The 25,692-nt window shown below is 47.9% G+C and overlaps 1 protein-coding gene across 2 annotated transcripts in view; it reads right to left on the reverse strand.

Moving 5' to 3' along the window:
• Positions 1–1,151: 1,151 nt before the first annotated feature.
• LOC144179660 (uncharacterized) overlaps positions 1,152–25,692 on the reverse strand; it is a 144,706-nt gene continuing 120,165 nt past the window's right edge. Inside the window, exons 1-2 of one of the 2 annotated variants that reach the window (XM_077708098.1) lie at positions 22,798–23,047; positions 1,152–2,106 (exon numbers count right to left, since the gene is read on the reverse strand). In XM_077708098.1, coding sequence (XP_077564224.1) covers positions 1,609–2,106; positions 22,798–22,827 — 528 coding nt within the window. In that variant the 5' untranslated portion in view covers positions 22,828–23,047 and the 3' untranslated portion in view covers positions 1,152–1,608. Of the gene's footprint in view, positions 2,107–22,797; positions 23,048–25,692 lie in introns of those variants that run through there. The other variant, XM_077708097.1, reaches the window with a different exon arrangement.

A 25,692-nucleotide genomic window follows, 5' to 3' on the forward strand; every position in this document is an offset into this window, starting at 1 on the left:
CTTATGTTCACATACGGTGGTGACTAAAACCTGAAAAAGCTACAAAAGAGCAATTGTATCTTCCGTACTGCTATGGTGCGTTGTAGCATGGTGTTATCAAGCCAACGGGCTTTATCATTTGAAACCTGAGAGGATCACGTAAGAAAACACAATGTTACCTTTGTCGGTTTTCGCCTTTCATAGTGTTGGAAGAATACCTACCCAGAATACGTCACCCGCTCATTTCCCCGAGCCCTCGTAACAAAGCGGCTAGGTTGAGCGCTTGATACGCACTTTCATACGCTGTGCATCGAGATGGGCTTTATTCAACCTACGATTTCCAGATGGATACCGGCAAAGTTGTTGGAAAGAGATAAGAACTTTCAGCTGCGAAGGCGCATTAACTTGCTCGGTAGATCTCGTCGATAAACGCGGGAGAGCGCGTTTGTACCCGTCACAGTTTAGGGTTCACTGTTATATCCTTCAACGGTTAAACAAAAGCGGCTTCTGTATTAGCGTATAGTTCGCAATGTAGCGACATCGTTTACGTGAAAAAACATTTCATAAAGCAAATATCATTTGTAGAAACCGTAAGAGACTTGCGAACGACTCATTTCTTACTATGGTTAGGGAAGTTAATGACCGTTGTTAGGCGATACATCGTTTTCTCTACGGCTCACACCATGGTATTCGTGCTGCTGTGTTGTTTGATGACGAACTTATAATGAGCTATGTCAGTAGACGTTCCGGCGCCAAAAGATGTTGCATTATATTCGAACTTCAAATTTCAAATTCAGTCACATCCTCCATTGTACACAGAGAGTTTAGATTGTGTTTTTGAGGCGCCTTTTGAACGAATGCGGGATAAAAAGAGTGATCATGCAGGCCTTCCAAAGCGCACACCGTTCTGAAAGACGGAACTTACAGCATGATTCTTGTGCCTCGAAAAAGATTTATGCCCATCGATCACAGTTATCCAAGAGAAATGCTGGTTTGAGCGGTATGGTGTTCTATACTTGAAAGCTATAGCGCTGCATAAGCGAGAATGACCGCGCACTAGACACGCACATGAGGCGCGGTCTTCGAACCTATTATGCCAGCTTTAAAAGTTTCTTAAGAACGTCGAGTCGCCACGTGGGGGGGGGGGGGGGGGGGGGGGGGGGGGGGGGGGGGGCTGTGAAATGTACTTAATTTTTGTGCAGGCGAGGAGGACCGAGGTAAACACTTTTTAACAAAGACGTATGTTCGGCACGGTGCTCATGCTGCCAACACTTTACCCATGCCTTTTTCATCTAATGCTTAACACCCTTCATTCATGTTAGCTTCAAAATGGCGCTCTACTTCTCTCGCGTGCGCACGCAGAAATTTAGAAATGTCACCACGGTTGGCACTTGTGTGGAGGCAAACAATACTGGTGCAGATGCAACTGCGTCATCCATGACAGCCGCAGCCATAGTGTTTGCCAACGAGTGTAAGCGTCGCTCTGCAAGAAAAAGGTCCCACGGCACATCGGATGGCCTCGATAGATAGCTAGAAGCCATGCAACCATCAACAACATGCTTAAAAATACAGTGAGCTGAAACGATTGATTGTCCAGTTTGCCGGCCGGTACTTCAGAGGCTAGCCGACTCAGGCCTTGTAGTTTCCTGTAAATGGTTTGGCACCGTACGATCCCTTTGAAGGGGCGTAAATACCATTGTACAGCTTGGCCGTGGACAAGTAAGGATATGTCTGCGCGTACGGCTGGAGGCCTTGTTTTGCGTATCCCAGCTTGTCTGCTTGGAAGGAGCCCGGAAAATGGATCTTGTGCGCCGACTGAAGCAGCGGCTTCGATGCTGCGGCAATGAGGTCAGGCTTTAGGGCAGCTGTTGGCTTGAACGACTGGTAGCCGCTTGGCTGGCGGCGAAAGAAGAGCGCGTTCACCAGGCCACGCAAGCGTGTGCCGAGAGAGGGCCTGGTCACCGCAGGCCGTGGCAGGTAGGCAGCTGGGAAGCCCTGCTGATAGGCCAGCCCGTACAGGGAAGGGTACGAGCCCAGTGGTAGCTGCTGCCGGAATGAAGCAGGCTCGCGCTCTGTTGCCTTGTCTGCACTCGCGCCAAAAGCCACGAGCAGTAGCAGGAGTAGCATCTGCAAAGGAAAAAAGAATGATTGATTGATTGATTGATTGATTGATTGATTGATTGATGATTGATTGATTGATTGATTGATTGATTGATTGATTGATTGATTGATTGATTGATTGATTGATTGATTGATTGATTGATTGATTGATTGATTGGGCTTGTCAGCTGCAGTGTTCTCTATCTGAGTAATTTATTAGTTGCTGCTCATGGCTCTCGACTACTTGCGGTTGGATCGTCTGTTTCCGCTTGAAAAAGTGCATGTAGACTATTGGCCTCGAGGACGTACCGTGGCGCCACCTATGAGTGACGTCACTCCTAGGACGCCGATTCATGTTGTCGTCTGCTACAACACATTTCCTGTGCGCATGCGACTGCGTGTTTTTTGTTGTGGCCACCGTCTCCCTCCTTGTGGATTTGATGAAAATTACCCCCAAAACTGTTCTGCGGACCGAATAATCCGGGAAAGCAATCAGCCACTCGCTTGTTCCCGGCGACACCGCCGCGTTTAGGTAGTTGCTACCATCGCGACCCACAGCTCGTCCGCGGCCAGCTAACGCCAAGGACGATGCAACAGATGCCGAGAAAGGTACGCTGTACGCTGGAATACTTGTGACGGGACATGTGCGAGACTTTGTGCAAGTAAACACCTTGTAACCGCCAAGGAAACGCGTCGCTCACTTGTGATCTCACCGTGCATACAGCTCGCATTGCCTGATAAATGAATGACTACGCGAGAGCGGTGATCGGATTGCTTCGCCGAACATGCTTAAAAGTGGTGCTTTGATCTGCAGTTTGGCTTAAGCAGTGCCTGTTTCGGCTAAAATGTTTTTATAGTTATGCCCGGATTTGATTAACGATCACTGCCGCAGCCTGTACTGTGCACGGCTGATATGTTTACTTTTCGCGACAACTTATCCGCAATGTATGAATCGTATATATGAACGCGAGTTTCTGACGCCTTCGAGCGGGTTTGGGCGTGTCTATATTTAGTTTTCATTGGGACCTCGGCGTGGGAATTTATAATTGCAACGCGGGCTCTTGTCTGTTTACAGTGAGCCTGCCTTTCTCCAGCATTAATTTCGAAACTCACGACTGCTCACAGAAGGCGAGGCTGTGTGCGAGGAGAAACATGTCGTTAATGATTTGGAGTAATGGGGAGTTTTAGAATAGGAGAACCGAGCGTTGGGGGCCTCCATGAAGTAGGGGAACCCAAACGCAACACGCGCGCGCGTGACGAGAGGGTCTTCTCCAATAGCTCCCAGCCGGCTTCGGATGCACGTACTCGAATGTTGGGCTTAGCGTAGCGGCAGATATTTCATCGCCGCTATCGTTACAGTTGCGAATGACAGCCCCTGACACAACTTTTCACCGCACTGTCACCCCCCTTCTCGTATGTGGAACTCTGCATCCGCGGTGATTGCCGTTTAACCGACCGATGATCAAGATGCCTGCCACGGCATCGGCTGATTCTTGCGCGCAGGAATCGCCAGCCTTCGGCCACTCGCCGCACCGCGCGTGAACGAGCTGGCGATGCCGGGTCCGACCTCAGCGGCAGGTCGGCGTAAATCGCGGAAGATATTTGAGCATCGCTTTGAAAACCACACCTGATGACACTACCTAGCACAATTTTTCACCACACTAACATCCACTTTCACCCATCTGGAACTTATTTTTCACGGCTTGTGTGATTTTTAAAAGCGGCGACAAGTTGCTGCGGCGACCTGCGTCGGTTCGAGCCGCTCCGTCGGCCGTGCAGGCAGGCACGGCGGGTGCACGTGCGGAGCGTTCCTGCGAGCATAATTTCCTGCTTTATACATTTTTTGCAAACAAGGGAAATCCAGAAGCTAAACTCGGCGATCGTCGTAGTCTACATTGTTGATAGGGGAAAAAAGCTGCAGCTTACGATTCTGTCACATACGTCATACACCACCACGCTCAAAAAAGTTTGCGGATAATGTACCACAGTTGATACGGTTATAAAGTCCTAAGGAGGTCAAAGTGCGCTTGACGCACTGAGAATTAACACGAAAATACTTTTAGAACGCGCGTTCTAAACGAAGTGTCACGCACTGCAAGCCAACTACGCAGCAAGATATGAACGGTGATCCTACAAGTGACGTCAAAACGATCGGAGCGCCGGCCTCTCCAGTGGTGGGCCTCGCGGCCAATATCGCCGCTGTGGCGCTCCCCAATCAGGCTCATGCTCTAATGTACGCCACTAAATCCGGAGACTGGCAACTTTGGCATTGTCCGGGGAACTTGGACATAGCATATCCATTGTACAGGACGTGCTGCAAATCAGCTACAGCGGAAGAAAACAGTGCGGGTTGAATGTGTTTCCGTAAAAGGCCGATGCTGAAACAGTTTTCGCTGACACAAGCTCGCTGACACAATTTTCATGGTTCTTGCGAATAAAGAAGGCCGGTATCAGCTCGCAGCCGACTTCTTCCCGGCTTCTGCCCGGCACTTCAGTTTCATTTAACAGCGGCTGACATGGCTCTTCTTCACAGGCAAAACATTGGCGTGGAAGGTGCGACCATGTTTTGGTTTTCATTGGTAGCTGGTGTTGTCTCGAGCGGTCATTGACACATCGGCCGGTCTGGCCGACATATACCTTCCGCATGTGAGTGGTGTAGAGTCTACAACCCCCGTTTCGCAAAGCACAAACGGTGTAGCATGCTTCTTTGGCAAGCTCTGACCTTTTTTGGACCTTTGAGGACCTTGGGCCACAAGCTAGCCAACTTGCGACCGCAGAAAGACAACAAGCACTCCGTGCCTGTTGGCTACTTGTTTCCGTTGATCTGCTTCTTTTCTGCTGTTCAATCTGTTTACCTGCTGTCGAACTTTCTGTTGAACCTTGCGGCCGAACCCGTCACCAGTTGATCAGCCCCCTAGTCAGCACCTAGCTCCGAAGCTCATTCCGCTTGCTTGCAACCGCCAGGAGCATCCTTTTCGCCCTCGTCGGTACCTTCACCACTAAAGGCAGCTCGTGCACTTGCAGCAGCTGACTACCCCCCTCCTGCGCTGAGCTCCGTCGCCCTTAGGTCCCTCCTCCCACGGCCCTCCGGCACAGCTGTTTTCTATCCTAGGGGCGTGACAGTTATGTGTACCTCACAACAATTTTTAAACACGACAGTCTTTCTTGGGCTACCTAATCCAGAAAATTTTGGTCTGTCTGTCTGTGTCTGTCTCTCTGTCTGGCTGTCCTTCCCTTGATTCGGCCACCCGGCCAAAAGATACAAGAATGCTGCAGCGAGAAGCTTATGTGTACAGGCAAACCATTTCAAAACCACAAAATCTGGTGCCAATCATCACACTTTTTAACATTGCTGAGCGAAAGAAAACACTACGCATATTTGAGACAAAACATCAATGCATAACCGACCCGCCGTGGTGGCTCAGTGGCTAAGGCGTGGTGCTGCTGAGCACGAGGTCGCGGGTTCGATTCCCGGCCGCGGCGGCCGCTTTTCTGATGGATGCGAAAAGCAAGAACGTCCGTGTGGGCGAGATTTAGGCGCACGTTAAAGATACTCGGGTGGTCAAAATTAATCCGGAGCCCTCCACCACGGCGCGCCTCATCGCCTGCGTTGCGTCGGCGCGTGAAACCTTACAATCAATCAGTACATAACCGGTAGTAGGCAGTGTTCTTTTGATTGAAAAGAGATGGGCGCCTAATATTTGCGAAAGCGGATCAAAAACACACGTTTAAAACAATATTTTTACACCGAAATACACAAAGGACTCGCGCCCGAGCCTGCACCTCGTGTCAGCATTCTGAGTCCCACAGTAACGAAAGGTTCCACTGGGTGGCGCGCGGGAAGTGGAACGCGGGAAAGCTGAATTGACGTCAGCAAACCTCCCCCGTGCTCATCCTTGGAGGAGAGGGACGGGTGGGGAAGAGCGCGAGAGCTGAGAGGGGCGGATGCGTTTACCTGGCGGGGGCAGTAGAAGATTTCGACGACATTTGCACCAAAGTGAGCCGAGACGCGACCAATTTTTCGTACAACCTAGAGATCTAAGGCTTTTTCGCCTTAAGAATTTGCCCTGTCAAGCGCCACATGTTTTGTTTTTGCTATTTTTGCTGTTTTAAATAAGGAGGGGGGGGGGGGGGGTAAAGGCGCCGAAGTTATAACTGGGCTGCAAGTCACGCCACGGTGGAAGGCTTCGGAATAATTTTCACCACCTCAGGATCTTGAACGTGCCGCGAAATATCGGCACACGGGCATTTTCGCTTTTCGCTTCCATATGAAAAGAGGCCACACAACGCAGCACAACGCCTTAAACACTGTTCAAACGCGGCTAGTCAAACTCCACACATATGTTCCATGTGCCTTTTCAGTAATTCACCACGCGGATTTGAGTTATAAAGGCTGTGAAACGCGTGATTGCAGTATCCAGTTGGTCACTGAAGATGGCACGAACTGGACATTTGCTACGAATTTGCTTAAGCACGGATGGGCGCCTAAACGGCAACACACGCATTGATTAATCGGACCCAGACATGAAAAGCTGACTAGCCATAGCCTGGGTGCCCGTAGCGGCTAGAAAAACGTTTTAATTATTTTAGCAAGCCTTCCACCATTTTTATAGGGAATGAGGTGATGTGCGAGCATTTTCGCTGGCGCTTGCTTGCTTCCCTTTAACTGACCAATTCAACACCATGTTGCCGTTGTTGCACGGATTTAGCATGTACAAAGCCGCAAAGCATGTAATCTGGCAGGTTTCCAACTCCAGGTGCTAGTCACCACTTGTGCTTGTTATTGTGTTTAATTCCGGTCCGTTTATTAGTATTACCTAATACACACTTGCATGAAGGGTACTACACTATACACAAGAATGTTCCAGGGTTAGGCATTTCAATACACAACAAGCTAAGGACATTGAATTAATGCCTACCCGGCGAACAACAAGACGAAGGACGAAAAGAATTGCTACACAGACAAGCGCTCGTCCGTGTAGCAACTCTCTTTGTCCTTCGTCTTGTTGTTCGCGCTGTAACCATTAATTCAATAAAGCACCAACTCGCTCAAACTCTCACGTTAGTAAGCTAAGGGCAGTAGCAAATGCAAAGGAGCATCATTGGTGGCATCCATGCCGTCCCCACCCGCGTCTTCGCGTTCTCTCAAAATCGCGGCGTTTCAAGGTTCCGTTATGGTCAAGGCTCTTCTGCCTCCTCTATCGGTGCAGTCAATCACTACAAGCGAGCGACCTCAAAATGCGTGCATCGGAGGCGTTCGCCACGCTGTCGAAACGCATGGCGCTGCCCCAGCGCAGTGCGTGCCGTGATGATGCGGGGAGGCTCCTCCGCCTGCTGGGGTCACCGCTCGGGGGCGCCCCTTTGTCTGGCGCTGGGGGGAGTGAGGGGGGACGGGGAGGCGATCTGACCGGGCAGGAAGTGGCCGTGACCGCCAACGGCTCCTGACCCACATCCGCAAAGGCGGCCTCCCCGCTCTGCGCCTTCCCACCTCGGAAGCACTGGGATCCGAGCATGTCCCCCTCCTGCAGCAGCACACCCACCCCCGGCGAGGAGCTCGCCTCCCCTCCCGCGGCCCGTCACGCATGGGGCGATCCCAGCTCTTGCGTCATTAGGTGCACGTTTAGTTACGTATTTGTCTGCCAGCAATCGCGAACTCAGATCGCCGACTGGGATGGCGTTTTACGGTTTTCCTTGCTGATACCGCGTCCGGCAGCAGGAGGCGCACTTGCAGCAGTCGGCTTGAAGGCAGGGTAGCCGTCCTTGTAGGGAGCATGCACGCATGTGATGTAAACGCGTGAAGACATTGACCGAAAGGTTAGATATTCGAAATACTTTGTGGCTTTCGCGTACGGCGTCTTTTGAAGCTGATTCTATTGTAGAACTTTTTAGTGAGTCTCTTTTTTTCGAGTATTTACAGCAGTAACTAGGTTGGAAATTGCTACTATATAATACTTCTGCGTTCTAGCAACGCCCTATTTAATTAGAATTAATTTGTATCGGTGGCACCCTTCCAGAAATAGAGTAGAAAACGAGATGACTGCTGTATCTCTCTCTATATCTCTCTGAGCCAGAAATTGTCTCCAAGTTCAGGAAGATGTTCAAACACTAATTTATAGATGCTTCCGTTCGAAGGCTTGATAAGCGGTCTCTCGCAGAGGTCACCGACGGTTATTTAAATCTCTGTCAATGATGGTGGGCGTCTGGCTCTCACTTTCCGAAAGTATAGTCGCTTTTTAAAAATGGTAACTTGCATCGCATCAACAGCAATGCCATGCGACCATCTGTTTATCGCAGAACGAATTGCCGTGAAGAAGCACAGCAACGTGAAACAGGCGAAAAAATCTAACGAACGTGTTTGCTGCCGCCGCTGCATTTAGGTATTTACGAATGTCTAAAATAATTTTTTGCAGAACATCGTAGATCAGCGTGCAACAACCAAATAAGAAGCAAATACCTTCAAAACTGACATCTACAATTTTGTGCATTTTACTTGATCTGGCTGGAAATCAATGCAACCTAATTTATTCTCATTAATCGCTTAAAATCTACGAATAATCCAAAATCTTTTGTTTTAAAATTTTGTTAGTTTTACGCGCCAAAGCCACACGTGAGTATAACGCACGTCCCAGTGGAAGGTTCCAGGTTAATTTGGGAAACCCCGGGGTTTTAACGGGTGCCGAAATGTCTCCAAACGGGTGTTTTCGTTTTTCGCCTGCATCAACAAAACAGCCGCGCAACCTTGATTCAACTCGCGTCCTCGTGCCAGCAGCAAATCGCCTGAGCCACTTAGTCACCGCGGGAGGTACAAACAATCGGGATGACTTTTTAAATGGCCATGCAACCTTAACAGCATATACACACACGCACAACGTATTCAGACCTGCATACCAGATTTGTGGGTAAGTACTGTCCTGACTTGTCACCTCCACGGTCCCCTCTCTTCAAACCACCCTTTCACTTAAACTGTACCATGGGCGGGAGTGCTGATGTGGTGTCTAATGTCTATAGGCCGAAGCCTCCTCCTTATAGCTGTGGAGCGTAAAACTACCAGCAGGAATTAAGGTGCGGTCAATAAATCGGAAGCATCCGCTGGGGATTCATTAGGGCTCTTCAGTAGGATTGCTATGACTGTGATGATGCGAATATTTGATTTTCCCACGCACTTCAAAGCGAATCCTCCTCTACAAAGCTTGGCTGCTGAACAGAAGAACAATGCCGAGCTCTTCAGAATGATGATTATAGCTATATTAATGACGATGGCAATGCGTTTATGTGCCTACTTACACCCAAACGTTTGTACGAACACACTGTATTTGTCAACAGTTTCTAGGCCATGCCACAAGCTAATACACCGCAGAGAATTTAAAATACAATCACATCTCTTGAGTGAGACTGCGATGTTTTATGTCAACAAGCGGGCGAAAGCACCGTTCTTACTGACTTTTATTAAATAGTTTGGCCGCACTTGAACGTTGAGCTTTTGCTTTGAACCAATTGTGTCCGGAAATTTGGCATGCCATAGAAAATTTTGACGCAGACTGCCCCACTCGGCAAATTCCGGATTTGAGCTACTTATACATAATGTTCTGTTCTTCTATAGTACTTCGGCGCGCGGGGGACAACGCATTTGCACTGCGTCCTCTTTTCTATTTTTTTCACTGCCTTGGTAAGATACAAAATCAAACAGTGGATGATTTCAGCAATATTATTCCTCGTCCATTTTCTTTACTTTGCGTACTTCATTTAGATTGTCAATTCATATCCTGCGTCTTTGGACATCGGTTGACCTAGTTCATGATGGAGTTCGATTCAGGGAAGCTCGGCTGTAGTCCATGACAGGTTACAAAATAGCTTTACACCAAGACCAAAATACCAGAAGAAATCTCCAATTCACATTTTCCGCTTTCATTACATTTTGTTTCTCGTTCATATTTCCGCTGCTGTTATACCTTCGTACATTAGCGAGTCTAAAATAGTCTTGTTTCCAGATAAAAGCGATTCCAGCCAGCGTCCTCACCTCTCTCTCCTTCTCTACTATTGATATCTCTATCACTTTCAACCACTCAACCAGAGCGTTTTGCGTAATTTCATGTGATTTGGTTCACTTCATGCGTAACGGCACGCACGTTTTTTACAGACGTCATTATAACCCACCGCGGGTTATAACTTCGGTGGCTTCTTGTCGGAGATTCTAATCTGTGTTGTATAAAGGAAGTATAAAGCAAAACCACGTTCCATGCTAAACTTAAGAGTAAATCGACTCTTTTTACAGTTGGTGGCGTCACTACGGTACCTAACGACTATAAGAAAAAAGAGGCACCAGACATAGCTCTTATTATTATCTAATTACTACATCAGCATCAAGACCAGAATGTGTATACGCCACGTTCCGAGTTCTTTTTTTTTTTGCTTCTTTCCGGCCAACGTGGTAGTGTATTTTAAGGGAGAATGTGCCTTCAGATGCGCCTTCAGATCGTTTTTTTTTTTTTTTGCGCCATCTTTTTTGCCTTTTGGGTGATTTCAGCTACGGCAACGCACCCGGAGCGATTGTCAACGAGCATGGCCAGCGATAAAACAGTTACATATTTAAAATGACAAGCGAAAAAAAATGAATATTTAAGACTGGGGTAGCGCCCAATCACACTGAAAATTTTGCAGGATCATTTTACCTTACCACGAAATAAGAGACTACGTTCCGCTCTATGCAAACCAACGTTTCATTTGGCGGAAGACGCCTCCAGCTCACGTTCCCAACTCAGTAATACGGAACATGTAGCTACTGCCCTACACCAGACACATTGTATCACATACACATGGAACGTACAAACACGTCATTCCTTGCTTCCGACCCTTTTCCCAGCAGGGACCAGGCTCCAGGCTGTTGAACCAGAAGGCTCTAGTCTTTAAAGTCCGGGCAGTAAGTGGCCAGGTCTTAAAGTTACTTCACCAACAGGAAAAACGACTGTAACCACCACACCATTCCACGCAATAAAGTTCATCTTTTCCCGTCCAGCAGTCATTGCACGACGCGAAATGTAAAAGTGCTTGAAAGGTTTTCTTCATTTAGTGGCTCTGGATGCACATTGTCGATATAAAAATCCGCTTCTCATCTTCTGGCACCATTCTGACACACGTGACACTGAAGTTGCCCCTCGATAGCATTCTGGTTTTACCGGAAAGGGGTGCAAGGTGCATCTTGTGGCCCCTCGTTTAAACGTTTTAATGATGACAGATGGAATAACTTTTTTTATGTTGGTGTTCCTACTTACTCTTTAAGAATACCCACTGTGCAAATCAGAAAAAAGACTTTGCGTACGTTTCCTCGCGCTTACGTTTGCGTACGTTTTCTTACAAGCACATTCTGGCCATCTCCCTGCACCCGTACCATATCGTATTGGCGGGTACTCACACCCCAAATTTGCCTCCTCTCCAGCCTTTTTTAAGAGCAGTGGGAAAGCCAGCTGGTTATCACCCACCTTGGGGATCAGCTTCCGCTGATCTCCCGGACGTGCTCAGGACATCCTGGACTGAGGACGTCCCCCGCTAGTGAAAACGGCTCCAACATCTCCCGCGTTGCTCAAAATAACCACTCATTCACCCTCCTCCCTTCTCAGATTTTCTTCTTTCATGGTGCTCCCCTGACATGTAAAAACGTGGTTACTAAAATACGCAATTAAGTCACCAGTGACCTGAGTTTCCAGTGCGGTGAACTCGAATTATGGCCTAACGAAACTTGTCGAGCTAGTTGGTTCATGCTTACTGGAAAGAATAAAATGGGCGCTGAATAGACGAAGACTACTTCGTTTTTGTCTGTTTAGCGCCACTTTTATCCTTTCGAATTATGGGTGTAAATGCTGACAGATGTGGCACATTAGAATTTCAGCACGTTCGAGTAATCTTAAATGAAGACAACAGAAATAACTTTGCCTGATATAGACATCCTGTTGGAAAGAAACGCAGAAGCTTGAAGACTGCGGCCGCTTCAAAAACAAATATAAATATGGTTTCACAAAACAGCCATACGTACGCAGCCCCCTTCAGGAACAGTTACAGAAAAAGGACGATGATGACCAGCCTGCGTGTTCATTGATAATGGGGCGCTGTGCTGCTCAGCACGGGGAGAGAGATTCAATCGCGGCCATGGCATTTTTTTCAGATGGTGGCGGAAAAATAATGCGCGGTCATGTGGTTTAAGTTATTCCGTAGCGTTCTAATACAGCGGGACTCAAACCCGTCTGAAGCTTTGGCGCGCAAAACATGTCTAAATTTGAATTGGAACAATGGCAATGCGACGGGATTGACGTATACGTATGACATCCGACCGCTCATCAGAAACAAAAAGGGCACTTCAATCTTCACGTCTTTGCAATGATCTTGTTCGCAGTGAAAGAGGGATCCCGTTTTCATGACCTCTGGCCACTATAGTCAACAGTCTGCTGATCTGCCATTGCTTCTTACGAAGAGCGGAACCATAATTTTACTCCTCGTTCTCATCCGCTTTTTAGGATATTTAAAAGGCAAAAGAATCTCGCCATTACAGGCAACTTTCGGAAATATTCATCTGGCCTCCCCACCAAATATCTCTTCTTTTATACGACACCACTGTTGGATACTGCCGCAATAAGCTGAAAATGTCGACGGACAGCCACGGAGTGAGTGCAACGAAGATATTAGGGAAACTGTTATGACTAACGGGTATCCAAACGATAAGTTCAGTTTTAACGCAAAACTACGGGACCTCGCCAACGATACGGACGGTCTCGCACTCCCCTTCTCTGCAGCTTTGGAAACATCTCAGCGTCCGCACGCAGCAACGCCATGCGACAGTGTGGTTGTCTTTCTTGGCCGCCCCTACCTCGCGGGTGCCGCTCAGTGAGTGTGTGCCCTTCACTTGTAAAGCAAGTTCACGGCCGTCTAGTCCTCAGCCCACAACGCTTGTCCCTGTCACTAAGAAGTCCTTGGCGCTCTTTGCCCCAGCTGGCCTTGCGCCAAAATACTCCAACCATCATCATCATCACTAAGAAGTCCTCCACCGACAAAGTCGTTCTGCACTTTTTCGGTGTACTGTTTCCTAAATTCGGTAGCCACATTGATTTGAAGGATGTACAAGCCTTCAGACTTGTTGTAGTGAAACTGGAAGTGTTCCTTTCGCCGAACATACTCAAGTGCACTCCCGGTCAAGTCAGGGAAGATTGCATGACACCCGCCACGGTGGCTCAGTGGCTATGGCGTTATGCTTCTAAGCTCAAGGGTGCAAGTTCAACCCCATCCACGGTAGCTGCTTTTCAGATGGCAGCTGAACGCGACATGGCCCGTGTGTCGATATTTCGTGCACGCGAAAGATCCCCAAGTGGTCAGAGTTAATCCGGAGTCCCCACTACGGCGCGCCTCATAGCCCATCGTGTAGCTTTGGCGCGTAAAACCCCCAAATGTTTTCGAAGAGTGCATGCCTTGACATGGCACTATCCGAGTTATGGTGACGGGGTGTGGGAATTGTGTAGGGTTAGGAGGAATGTCCCTAGAGGCTAGCGGGATGACAATCACTTTGTTTTGCCGAATGAGTTGGTGTGATTATGCAATAAAATCATAGTCAATTTGGCTCGGTTATCATTCAATCGGGCACCAATGCGTGCAGTGTTTTGCTTTTCTTACGTAGCAGCAGGGCCGAAAACAGCGGGCAACCAATGCGGTAAGAGCTGAATATTATGGAAAGAATGCAAAAACAAAGGAAGCTTCCTGTTAGCAAATACGAAATGACGCATACAAAAACAGCGGTGAATGAGTGAAATCCTATCCTAAACGTAGCTCAGAAGTTAATGAAAATGTGTACTTGAAAAATTAGCCACTGAAACGTTGGACGTTCAAGCAGAGAATTATGCGGCACAACGACACGCATAAAAACCAGTGGGACAAATAACGCAGGAAAGCCTCATATCGTATGTTATTGTGAGATCTCCGATCCCCCCAGGGTTGCGGTCAACGTGTTTCTCTAGACCCACGCCGCAACACGCCTCTAACCAAGAAAGCCCCCACCAAGAAAGCAATGTTTGGCTGCTTAAGTTTCTTGCACAGGGTGTAATTCTGTGTCCCAGTGGACAAATAACCCCCTTCTTCCTTGCCACTTCTTTTATTTATCGCGTTTAAACAGGTAAGCTATAAAACTACCGACCGCACGTGAGTGTGCGCCTCGTGAGTAGCGCTCGGCGTCGGCCAGCTTGACCTTCGAGAACACTGCCCAGCGTTCGTGGCGTGATCTATCGCATGATGTTCTCCTCGCTAGTTCACGTGCGTTCGTGCCTGAAGGGGGGAGCACAGACGCCGAGTTGGCGAAGCCGGTTGCCACGGGTTCTAGGGCGTGTTAACGCGGTCCACTGTGGGAGAGATGTGAAAGCCGGCGGACAAAACGATCCGTGCCTGCCAGTCATGGAGAACTTTCAGGGGCAAGTTCGGAAATCCATCCGAGGTGCAACAGCCGGTTCTTCGGTGAAGGAAGAGGGGCAGCCAGCTCTGCTGTTTCTCCAGCCTTGCACCACTAGTACAAGCTGCGCCATTTTTTTTTTCGCTCTACGACACCATTGTTAATCGGCCAGAGTTAGGGGAAATCCCAAAGGTGGAGTAAGTTTCTGCGAAGGAAAGTGTGACATCCACCTGTATGCAGCCGTACGGCTGCAAACGAAATCTGTCAGCTTTCCCGGAAACCTCGCAGTTGAAGAAAAATTCGTCCCAGTCTGGGATTCGAACCCGGGACCATCGCCCATCTAGGGCAGCCGTTCTACCAACTGAGCTAACCAGGATATAATCCTGATCTAACCGGGATTATATGCTGGTCAGCTCAGTTGGTTCTGCATAGCTGGTTCCATATTATCCTAGTTAGCTCAGTTGGTAGAGCGACTGCCCCAATTAGGCGGTGGGTACGTAGCACTTCTGTTTAAGATGAAGCGACTGATCCAAATGAGAAAGTAGGTATTGCGAACCTTTTTGATAAGGGTTTTGAACTTCGCGCTGAAGAGCTGGTCAACTAAAATGCAGCGGACGAGGCAATAAAATAAAGACAACAAGTCACTCTTGCACACCACACAGGTGCAGCTTTCCAGCTAATCGGAGTTCTTTTGGTAACGGCTACAATGTAGTGATTCAGCGGAGTGCAAAATATTTTCGCAGAGCTTATACTGTGGGCGTAAGCTTGCTTTGTGCGCAGGCTCCAGTTTAGCGCCTAGCGTGACCATGCTCCAGAGCCATAGAAACTATCCCATTGAAATGTATGGGGAGTCTATTTTGACAACGAATTGCACGAGAACTTTTCAGAGCCCTGAAAAGTAATTTTAGAGTGTTCATGCCCTAGTCCACTTCTATTCTCCATACCATATATCAATTTTTTTTAAGAGGCTTTACTAGGTCCCTGACAGGTCGGACTTTTAAGCGGGAAAGCTTAGGATGAAGCAAGAACGATGACATAATAAACGCACAAATTACGTGACAGCGAGCGCGGGCCACCAGCACGAAGGAGCGGGATACAATATCCAAAACATAACAGACAAGAAATTAGCCGCCACCTCAACATGTGAAATGTTTCCGAAGCTGCCTGTGTCGAGGATCTGACAAGGATAATCTACCACACACGCACTCTCTCATGGGTGAGTTTTCCTTGCTATGACAAACTTTTACCACAAACAAAGACCACTGCTTCGTAATTATGAAGTGGCCCACCAAGGTGCCTACAGTGACGCTGTTTGACAAATACCTGCAAACTGTAACGAAGCTATTCCCCAAGCCGAATCGAGAAACCACAAAATTTCCCACCATAGTATATTGCATGGAAATTCGTTCCGTCGAACCGGTTGCCAGTGACAATGCTACCATTATGAATGATAAATATCATCATCATCATCATCATCATCATCATCATCACCCTATCTACGCCCACTGCAGGGCAAAGGCCTCTCCCATTATTCTTCAATTAGCCCGGTCCTGTGCCAACTGTGACCGATTTATCCCCGCAAACTTCATCATCTCATCACATATTTATCATTCATTCAGTCTCCACTGAATGATAAATATGTGACTCATCAAATAAAATGGCTTGACGCGGCCAATGAATGTTGAGGCTAGGAGCATACATATTCTTGGAAACACCTTAGTAAGGCATATTCAACACTTATCATAGAGTTTTTGATGTCATTATACTGCCTTGTTATTTGTCTTCGTAGGGGCATGCTGTGGGAAATATATGATATTTGAATAAGTGTTCAAAGTCGGTACAAATTTTGTCGAGGAATCGACAAGCGTAGTAAAATCTCGACGATGTTTTCTAAGGCAGCAGGGCATCCCAGTTGTTAATATTAACACCGACGTACATCGACAATGCACTTGCCAATGCGACGTCAGAACGGTCGTCCACGCAGTTTGCCCGCGTGTGGTAAGCAGAGCTGACCAAATGACATGTCGGGCATTGTACTCACCTCAAAACTTAAGCCCGCTTGGATAAGATCAAATGACCGTCGATGGAATATCATATGTCACCACAACTTCACGTCTAACTCAACTTCATCTCGACGTGAATGTCATACACCTGAAGCCTGGCGGTTTAGCGTCGATTGGGGGCCCTCTTTGAAGCTGTAAAGCCCTTCCCGGCACATAAAACACATGACAGGCCAAGATTGTATGGAAACAAACGCACTTAGTATTACATGATGACATTTACCATAAGCAATCACGAGCAATAACCTGCCAACTTTATTGCTCAGAACAATTAGGCGAATTTTTTGTGCACCGTGCATAGTTTAGAGGACACCCAGGTTCGTCAAACCGCGCAAAGCTTTTTTGCCAAAGAGAAATGAACGTAATTAGTAGCGGGCATAAGAGTTTATATGTTGGTGTGCTTTACATGGTATTCATGTTTAAAAGGGCGCTGGATTTCGTAAGGCACAGTACAAAGCTGAAACAGATATTTATGGCAGAATTACGAAGCTGATAATGGTTCTCATTCAAACCTCATTTCATGTTTCAATCGCTTTCAACGCCAAGTGCTCTGCACTTTCTCACTCACTAGGTGCCAGTCCTCAAGCTCATCTCATACCATGACATATGGGTCCGTTTGAGGCTGACGTCAGCTTCATGATGGCCAAACCTCATAAAGTTGTCTGCATGCAGCCATAACAAGCAGAATTCTGGACTTCAATAGAACAAAGGTGAAGTTCTTAAATAATATTTCGAAGAAATTCGTAGTTGCGGTACTTGCTCATCTCACCAAGGATATTCGTGCTGCGAGATGACACAATTGAGCACAAATGTGGAGGTTAGGTTATCATCGCAATAGGCTCGGCAGCAGCATTTCGGGCCAGGTATTCTCATGGAAACGACAATTGTGCGTTAGCCGGCTGAAGAGAGCGAAAAAGAGCAGAGGTGGCTGTTTCAAACATGTTTCAAATTGTAATATTGTAAGGTATTCTCACGTAGAAAGCCAGACGGGGTACAATATGACGAATGGGGTGTTGGCACTGGACGCATTTGTTAACGCACGTTCTGCCACAAGAGAAACGCTGAATCGGGCAGTTGATCATGGTTGGGAAACGCATGTGCCTGGCCGCAATTCCGCCGGACATAGCACGCAAGGCGTGCGAGTGACTAGCAAAAAACTGTGCCTTCTCCGCATAACCCCTCGCTTTGTAAAAGCAGCTGTAGCCAAATAAAAACCCCAAAATGGTTTGATATTCCAAGTGGAGGTATATTGATTCCCAGCTGGAGCCATAGCGCTGCTCAGTGCTGAAGGCTTTAACATCTCTAATTTACGGGCAAATGGCTACGAGGCATAGCTCAAGATCACCGCTTTCATAATCATTCTCGTACACCTAAAAAGGGAGAGACAGTCTACGCAACCTGGCAGCGACCATTCTTGGGCAGCAAGTTCAAACTTCGATAGGCATGGAATGCCTTTAGTATTTCCAAACACAGCAAATTTTTGAGTGTGCATGCGTGTTTGGGCACTTTCAGTGCAAAGCGGAAAACAATACAAATGCGAGTGACGGAGATAAAGCAGCCTTAGAATACTGTAATATTATTTTACATTCGCATCACGATATATAACAACCTTTGGCATAACAAAGCTACACTCTTTGACTCCGTTCCCGACATCACAGTGTGTCTGTAATAAAGTAAAATAATAAAACCATCAGTTGCGCTTTCGTCTCTTCAAATTGGTACGCAATACCACTGCCTATTGAGTTTTTCATCTCACTACCATCGTCCCTAGCTTTCACGCGGCAATTTTTATCCGGCTTCATATGTTTCAGCGCGCATTGCTCATGCGCAAAACGTCAGGCCAATATTTAGGCTAGATTTAAAAAATAAAAGCCCCACCCATCTTTAGGGAAATAATCATATTCGTAAAACCGTATTGGTAGTACGAATGTATGCGTGGACGCTACCCTTACTTGACCACTTGGCCACCGCTACACCTCCAGTAAAGTATGGGTATTATAGCACACTTATAGCACACGGCGGGTACTGCATCATGACGCGCGATGATTGCGGAGCGATCAGGCCATCGGCTGCGGTGGGGCTTGCGCTAGCAGTGCCATTCCGATTGTGGGTCACGTGCTTGTTGAAGAACTGGGTTCACCTCGCCCACCCTTTTCCTTCCATCTTCATCAACATCATCATCAGCCTATGTACGCCCTCTGCAGGCCAAAGGCCTCTCCCATACGTCTCCAATTATCCCGGTCCTCTGCTAACTGCGACTAATTTATCCCCGCAAACTTCTTGATCTCATCTGCGCACATAACTTTCTGCCGCCCCCTGCCACACTTGCCTTCTCCAGGGATCCAGTCTGTTACTCTTAACGACCAATGGTTATCTTGCCTTCGCATTACATGCCCTGCCTACGCCCATTTCTTCTTAATTTCTACTAATATGTCCTTAACACGCGCTTGTTGTGACCCACTCCGCTCTCTTCTTGTCCCTTAATGTTACCCATCATCTTCCATTCCATTGCTCGCTGAGTCGTCCTTAATTTAAGTTGACCCCTCTTAGTGAGCCTCCTAGTTTCTGCCTCGCAGGTGAGTACCGGTAAGGTGCAGCTGTCATGCCCTTTCTTCTTCAGGGACAATGGTAGGCTGCCATTCATTCTCACTATTTTCCATCTTATCTCCCTCCAATTGCCTCCACCAATCAACCCTCTCCATTGCTCCACACTCTTGCGTGTCCCAATATCTCCCCTCGCTACTGTCTACGATTTCTCTCCCCCTCCCTTTCAACAACCCTAAACTCCCTCCTCCCTCCTCGCGACCCCGCCTGTCCACTTTCGCCGCAGGTTTCATAGACACGGACCAACAACGACTAAATGAGAGGTGGTTATAGGAGTGGTAGTAGCATGTGTTTTAATGACTCGAGGGCATCCAGGGTAAAAGAGTGCAAGGGAGATAATGTGTGGTCAGTCAGTGTCATGCTTGTTACTGAAATTAGAATAATTTTATTAATAAAGTGGTTGTAGACGTTTATAATTCCCTTAATATAAGTTGTTAAGATGGCCGTAGTGAGAGGTGATCATCACCGCGGTAAAGCGTACGAAACAACCCTCAGCCCCGACCTCGTTCCATAGAAGATCTATGGTTGTACTTGGTATCATACGAAGTTTAAAACTTTAGGAGCCCATGGGTAGCTTGAAATGCACCGCAAAGTGGGTTAAGTTGGCGAAGAATACTAATCGCACTAATATGGATACACATTAGTTGCACGGCTCGGTCATCTCTGCCTGAGCGCCTTTAATGGTACGTGGTACTACGTACAGCACCGTCTCATCTGTCGCCAGCGTCTCCAGCACGATGGCGTTCAACACAAGCGCATGTCATTCTTCTGAACGCCCGCCACTCATCCGCTGTGAGTTGCTCAGTCGGTAGGTGTTAAACAGGGACATGCATAGTGCAAAGTGGATGAAGTTCACAGGGATTTATAATCGCATAAGAGGAACAAAATGTATGTGACGTGTAAATTATGTAAGCACTAAATGTTAGGTAAGCACTGAATATCATGCAAAGTTTGCGCTTATGGATACTGTAAATTTGAAGTTTTAAATGTTGCGCTGTCGATGTGTGCCTTGAAATTTTTCTTGTTTCAGAAGTTGGCACTAATGTGTCTCCACGTGATGGGCATGACTATATTTGCTTTAATTATGAGCATCGGGGAACAGAGTGTATGTTTTTTATGTGATATCTGTAAATAAATAAATAAATATTTCGCACATCACGAACACTCGCGGTTCTATGTATCTTGTTTGTTCTTTCCACACTGTAACAGCATTTACGAAGAGGGCTTTTGAGGTGTTAATTATTTCTTTTATTTGCCAGGTGTCTATCCTTAATGCGGGGTTTATTAGCACTATGACTATTTTTCCATGTTGTATCGGCCCTCCTATGCTAACGGTATAAATACATAGATTGTAGGAAAAAAGATCAAAAGAGAGAGGACACTCTTCCAGTGGCTATGTTTGATTCAGAATCTCATCACTGTTGCCAGCAATCTACACCTGCTTTTGGACAGTTACCCAACGGCAACGTTCCATAGGTTAGATCTGAAAGAAGAAGCAGGATCGTGTGCGCACGACTAGGAAAGCGGCAACCGTTCGTTGTTCCCGCTACTACTGAGGTCAAGCTAGACGGCGTCACCAATCTTACTAAGACCTTTGCCCTTATATGTCATCACATTTTTGGCAGAGGTGAACAACTCCGCACTGAGAAAGAAATGAAAAGCGTCATCCATTAGTGGCACGAGATACATGTCACTGCGTGGGATTTTGTTGATGCGTCGGTAGTCCGCGCAGAAGCGAATGGAGCCGTGCCTTTCCTCACGAGTACGAGAGGAGAGGCCCACGGCCTCGTCGGATGTCGGACAGTGTTGCGTGTCAGCATGTCTGCCACGTGTTCATCGACGACTTGCCGCTCCCTGGGAGGCACGCGATATGGCCAATGTCTCAATGGGGCGTGCGAACGATTGTCAATCTGATGCGAAGCACTGGATCTCCGACCCGAAGAAGCTTGGTGGCAGTCCAAAGATGCGCATTAACCTTCAAGAACGCTGAGGAGTTGGTCCTCTTGTGCAGGATCCAAGGCGTCGTCAAAAGCGCAGAAAAACATTGCGCCAGGGCCCGGGCGAGGGTTATGGGCGTCGCGATGCAGATACGGGGGCTTCTCGGTGACATCGGCGTAGAGATGAGTCTCAACTGTCTCGACATGGCCGAGACATTCTTCACAAAACAAGGAAGCACGGAATGATGGTGGGTTAATAACTCTATGCTTATTGCTCAAATAGTAGCAGTACGATACTCATAAAGAATACTGTACGATTAAAGGGACTCTGCGACACGTCCGATAAATGCTTTCACGCTTTCCCTCTCGTCTGGCAGCCATGCGAAAGCTATAGTTATCGCCAGCATGGAGCCGCACTGCGTAATTTGGTCGCCGCAGAAGATACGCCCTCCGCTTCTGCATTGTTTTTGTGGCCTTAATTTTAAAGTGGCTATCGAATCCATTCATTGCTGCACCTGAAGGAAAGCTGACCGATACCCACTACAACCCTGTAATGACGTAATTCCCGCGGTCGAAGAACGCCAAGACCGGGAAGAGAGAGAAATCTTTTGAGCAAGTTTCTAAGTTATCTGAGCGGCACAGAGCAGTGATTTTGGCTGAGGTACTTTGGGACTCCCTAATCTAAGTACTGGATGTGTTGGTTGACTACGTTCTGCAAGCCTTTAAGTTATCGAAAACGTTTAGAAAAATGTTAGAAAAACCGAGGCCCCTTTAAGCCTCGGTTTCAAAATCGACTCATCACAAAAATAGTTCCAGTGTCCACCAAGCCCATTGCAAGCACCCGATTAATAAACCGTGTCTCATTCTGCAACATAAGAATGACCAGAGCTATATTTTGCCCACACCGACTGCCTGTATCGCTTGAACTTGTAACTATAGTTTTCCTTTTGCGGCGCTGGCGTAAGACACAGCCGCAGTAATGTGGAACGATGTTGCCGCATTGTCGGCGGGGTTGAGCCCCGGATGTAGCAAAAGAAACGGTTGAGCAAGCAGCTCGGTTAAAAACTGTTAAAAAATGAACCACATGGTGGAATAGGTTCTGTTTTTTTTTTGCCTCTAGGTCGCGACCGTAATAACGTGCACAGAATTGGAATAAAGCGAACCATTCAGTAGTTCTTATTCTGACAAGTAATATGTGATGGCCCCCGCCAGTCGTAGTGAAGGGTAACAAAAGAGCAGCTAAAGCTCTTACCAAATGTGATGTTTTTTTTTTTTCCTTTTCTATTGTCTTTTTTGATGCAGTGTGATCACATTTTGAAATTATTCATATAGAATTCTGTTCTATAGGTGAACATAAAGCGACAGCACTGTTCTTCTTTCTTCGCGATAATCAGTGTCACTCTGTACCTTACGATATCCACACACTTTGCACTGCGCTTAGCTGCCGTTTCGGCGCAATTTTTAATCTGGATATCTCGGTGCTGCTAAAGGTTACTCAACTAACAGGACGGCAAAACCGATTTAATCGCTAGTGCAAACAAAGATGCCTACCATTGGCCTTGAAACATATCCTTTGAGTTTATCAGAGCATTTTCGTTTTTTGTAACGCGCCCATTCATAAGCGCTGTCGCAATAAAGGCGCGTAGGAGACTGTGTCCGGTTATGCCTCAATGCGTGCTTTGCGCTACTATGTACTCACCGCGAGACAGCAGGGCGGCGAGGAATCCATGGCGTGTTCGCGTCCCAAGGGGGGTGGGTGTCTGGGGGCCGCCGCTTCCGGATGCGCCTCTTATACGAGGTCGCCCCCGATTCGGGTCAGGTTCACAGACGAGGAGGAGGAAGAAAAAAGAGGGTGAAGGCGGCCGGGCTCCCCGACTTTCACGGCAGCCGTGTAGAAGCGGCGGAATTCCGTGACTGTCCGCCGCGCACCGTCCCACCTGCGGGACGGACCACGCCCGCAGTGGCATGGACAAAGGAGTCCTTCGAGTGTCTTGGTATTTCGAATTGGCCAATACTTGTAAATGTTCACCGTTTAGCGTTCTTGCACCACTGACGCGCAAAAAGCACCAGGCTTTCTCTTCGCAGTGCCCTTCTTTTTCCTCCAGCCTTTTCTAGAGTCCCCTCGATGGTTACGTCTGCACCTACTTTCATTGCCTCACGTTTAAAGCTTTAACGTTTAAGGCCATCGATTAATATCCGTTCTCACATGGGGGATAGTGATGTAACGTGAGAACTCCCAGCGACCAAATATCGGCCCGTCAAAGTATTCAGTAGCTATGGCGCTCTGTTCCACTCGCAAAGCCGCAATGTCGATTCCGGCGCGGTAACTTTACACAAACCGAGGAATGAAATTCAGTCTCTGAATACGCATCAAAGCTGACTGAATGAAATTCAGTCAGCTTTGATGCGTATTCAGAGCATGGTCAATGCACGACTTGAGACAGATACTGGATCATCAACTACCGAAAGCTTAGCATACAAAAACAATTTTGTCCGAAACAAATTTTCTCCCCCCACCCCACCACCCAAAAAATCGTTCACAAGGATTAAGTTGGCAGGGTAGCTTCGGCCCAATGTCGATGTTTCCGCAAGAACCCGCTGCCTTCTGGCATAAAACTCCACTCGAAGCGCAGGGACCGACCTAAGAATTTCCCTTGTGTAAAAACGGTGTATTAAATTCCCCAACTCTGATTACGAACAGGCCTCCAACCATCACCTTTGGAAATTGAAGCTGAATGGTTCTTAGATGGCCACAACGCGTCCCCGAAGGGGGCACCTTGACTAATCAAGGTATATTGGTGAGTATCGCCACCTCGGCCCCGAGCCCCACATGGGTGCCAACAGCTGTAGGCATTTGGTATTTGCAATACCACAGACCCGAGCACATATATGGTCGGACCCACCCACGCCCCGGCTGTGCGTGGCTTAGCCGTGTCCAGGGAAAAGGCCATCCTGGTGGCTGACCCAAAGCCAGGGTTGTTTTGGACCTTCACGGCCCACTGGCAGCGGCAACACGCCACTTTGGCCCCCCTTCACGCAGTAGGTGCCCCCAGTCTGACCCAGCCAGGGGGGAATCAGCCAGTCGCCTTTTTCTGTCCTCCTCTCAATTCTTTCTCTTTTCTATTTCCTTTCCTAACCCGGTACTGTCATCTCCTTTCTTCCGTATCACTATGCTTTTCCAGGCAGTGAGAGTTAATCCTGTGCAAAGACATCACCCTCGATTCCAAGCATAGGATTATAGTAGCAAGTACGGTTAGCGTGGGCTGCATAGTCACGTTCCCTTGTTTGGCTCCGTGGTGGGCGACCGATCTTGCTACCGAATGTACACCATGAATTTATAACTTCCTTTTTCCCCTCATCAAGAAAAACCGATCAGTCTTTAAAGAGAGGCCGCGCCGAAGTAATTAACTTCAAACCAGCTCTCACAGTCGAAACCTTCAGAAAATACCTAGTGATACATTCAGAAGAAGGAAATTCGCCTCTAGCCAAAAAGTGCGTGTTCCTCATCGCAAAATGCCTGCATAGCATTGTCGGGAAAGACTACCATGCAAAGAAACCTGCCTCTGGCGATGTGCTAGTAGAAGTACAAAGAAAAAACCAAAGCGAGAATCCTGAAACAGGACACCCTGGCACAACTAAAAGTGGCAGTCACACCACAGCGTAGTCTAAATACAACCCAAGGCGTCATGTCTGAACGAGAGCTACTTTTCATGAGAGTGAAGATGATCTCGAAGGGCTTAAACCAAGGCGTCACAGCTATAAGGAAGATAACCATGCGTCGCGCGGGTGAGGAAATTCGAACAAAGCACGTTGTTTTGACTTTCAATCGTCCAACACTTCTCAAATATGTTCATGTTGCATTTATTACCTGTCCAGTGCGTCCAGACATACCTAATACGCGAAAGTGCTTCAAGTGCCAGAAGTACGGCCATGGTACTCTGTCGTGCCGTGGCCGACCCATCTGTGCTCACTGCGGAAACCCTGACCACACCAGTGACGAGTGCAACAAGCAACAAGTGAAATTCCCGAACTGCAGTGAACCACACCCTGCCTTCTCACGCGCATGTCCATAATTTAAGAAAGAAAAAGAAATTATCCGACTGAAATTCACCGAGAACCTAACGTTCCCACAAGCGCGCCTGATGCATGCCTTGCTATCGGGCAACATTTACGCAGACGCAGCTCGCCGGGGGTGTGTGGTATCGCCTGGTAGATGCGGGCACACAGTGCAGCGAGGCTGACCTGATCCCGTCGCAGCCCCCCACTGAGCAGCAGAAAGTCGCTACTGTGGATTCTGCTGCTGCACCTGGACCTAGGGCTGGGCCAAAGGCAGCCAGCACGACTTCTGACCAGGTCAGCGATGTTGACCTGGCTTCATCTCAAACTCCTGTGCAGCACCACAAGGCTGCCCCTGTAGCCACTGCTGTTGCTGCTGTGTCCAGTCCTGTGGCTACGGCCTCTTGCACAACCTCTGATCCCCACGACACGGTTTGGCGTTCAGAAACGCGGTTGAGGCCATGGATGTCTCACCAATCACGTCTACTCCTGAGGCATCACAAGAACGTCGTGGTGCCACTGGTCGTGGTAAACCGAC

This window comes from Haemaphysalis longicornis, unplaced genomic scaffold (assembly GCF_048455015.1).
Source record: "Haemaphysalis longicornis isolate Haplotype H1 unplaced genomic scaffold, Haemaphysalis longicornis Haplotype H1 scaffold_4, whole genome shotgun sequence".
Taxonomy (NCBI): domain Eukaryota; kingdom Metazoa; phylum Arthropoda; class Arachnida; order Ixodida; family Ixodidae; genus Haemaphysalis; species Haemaphysalis longicornis.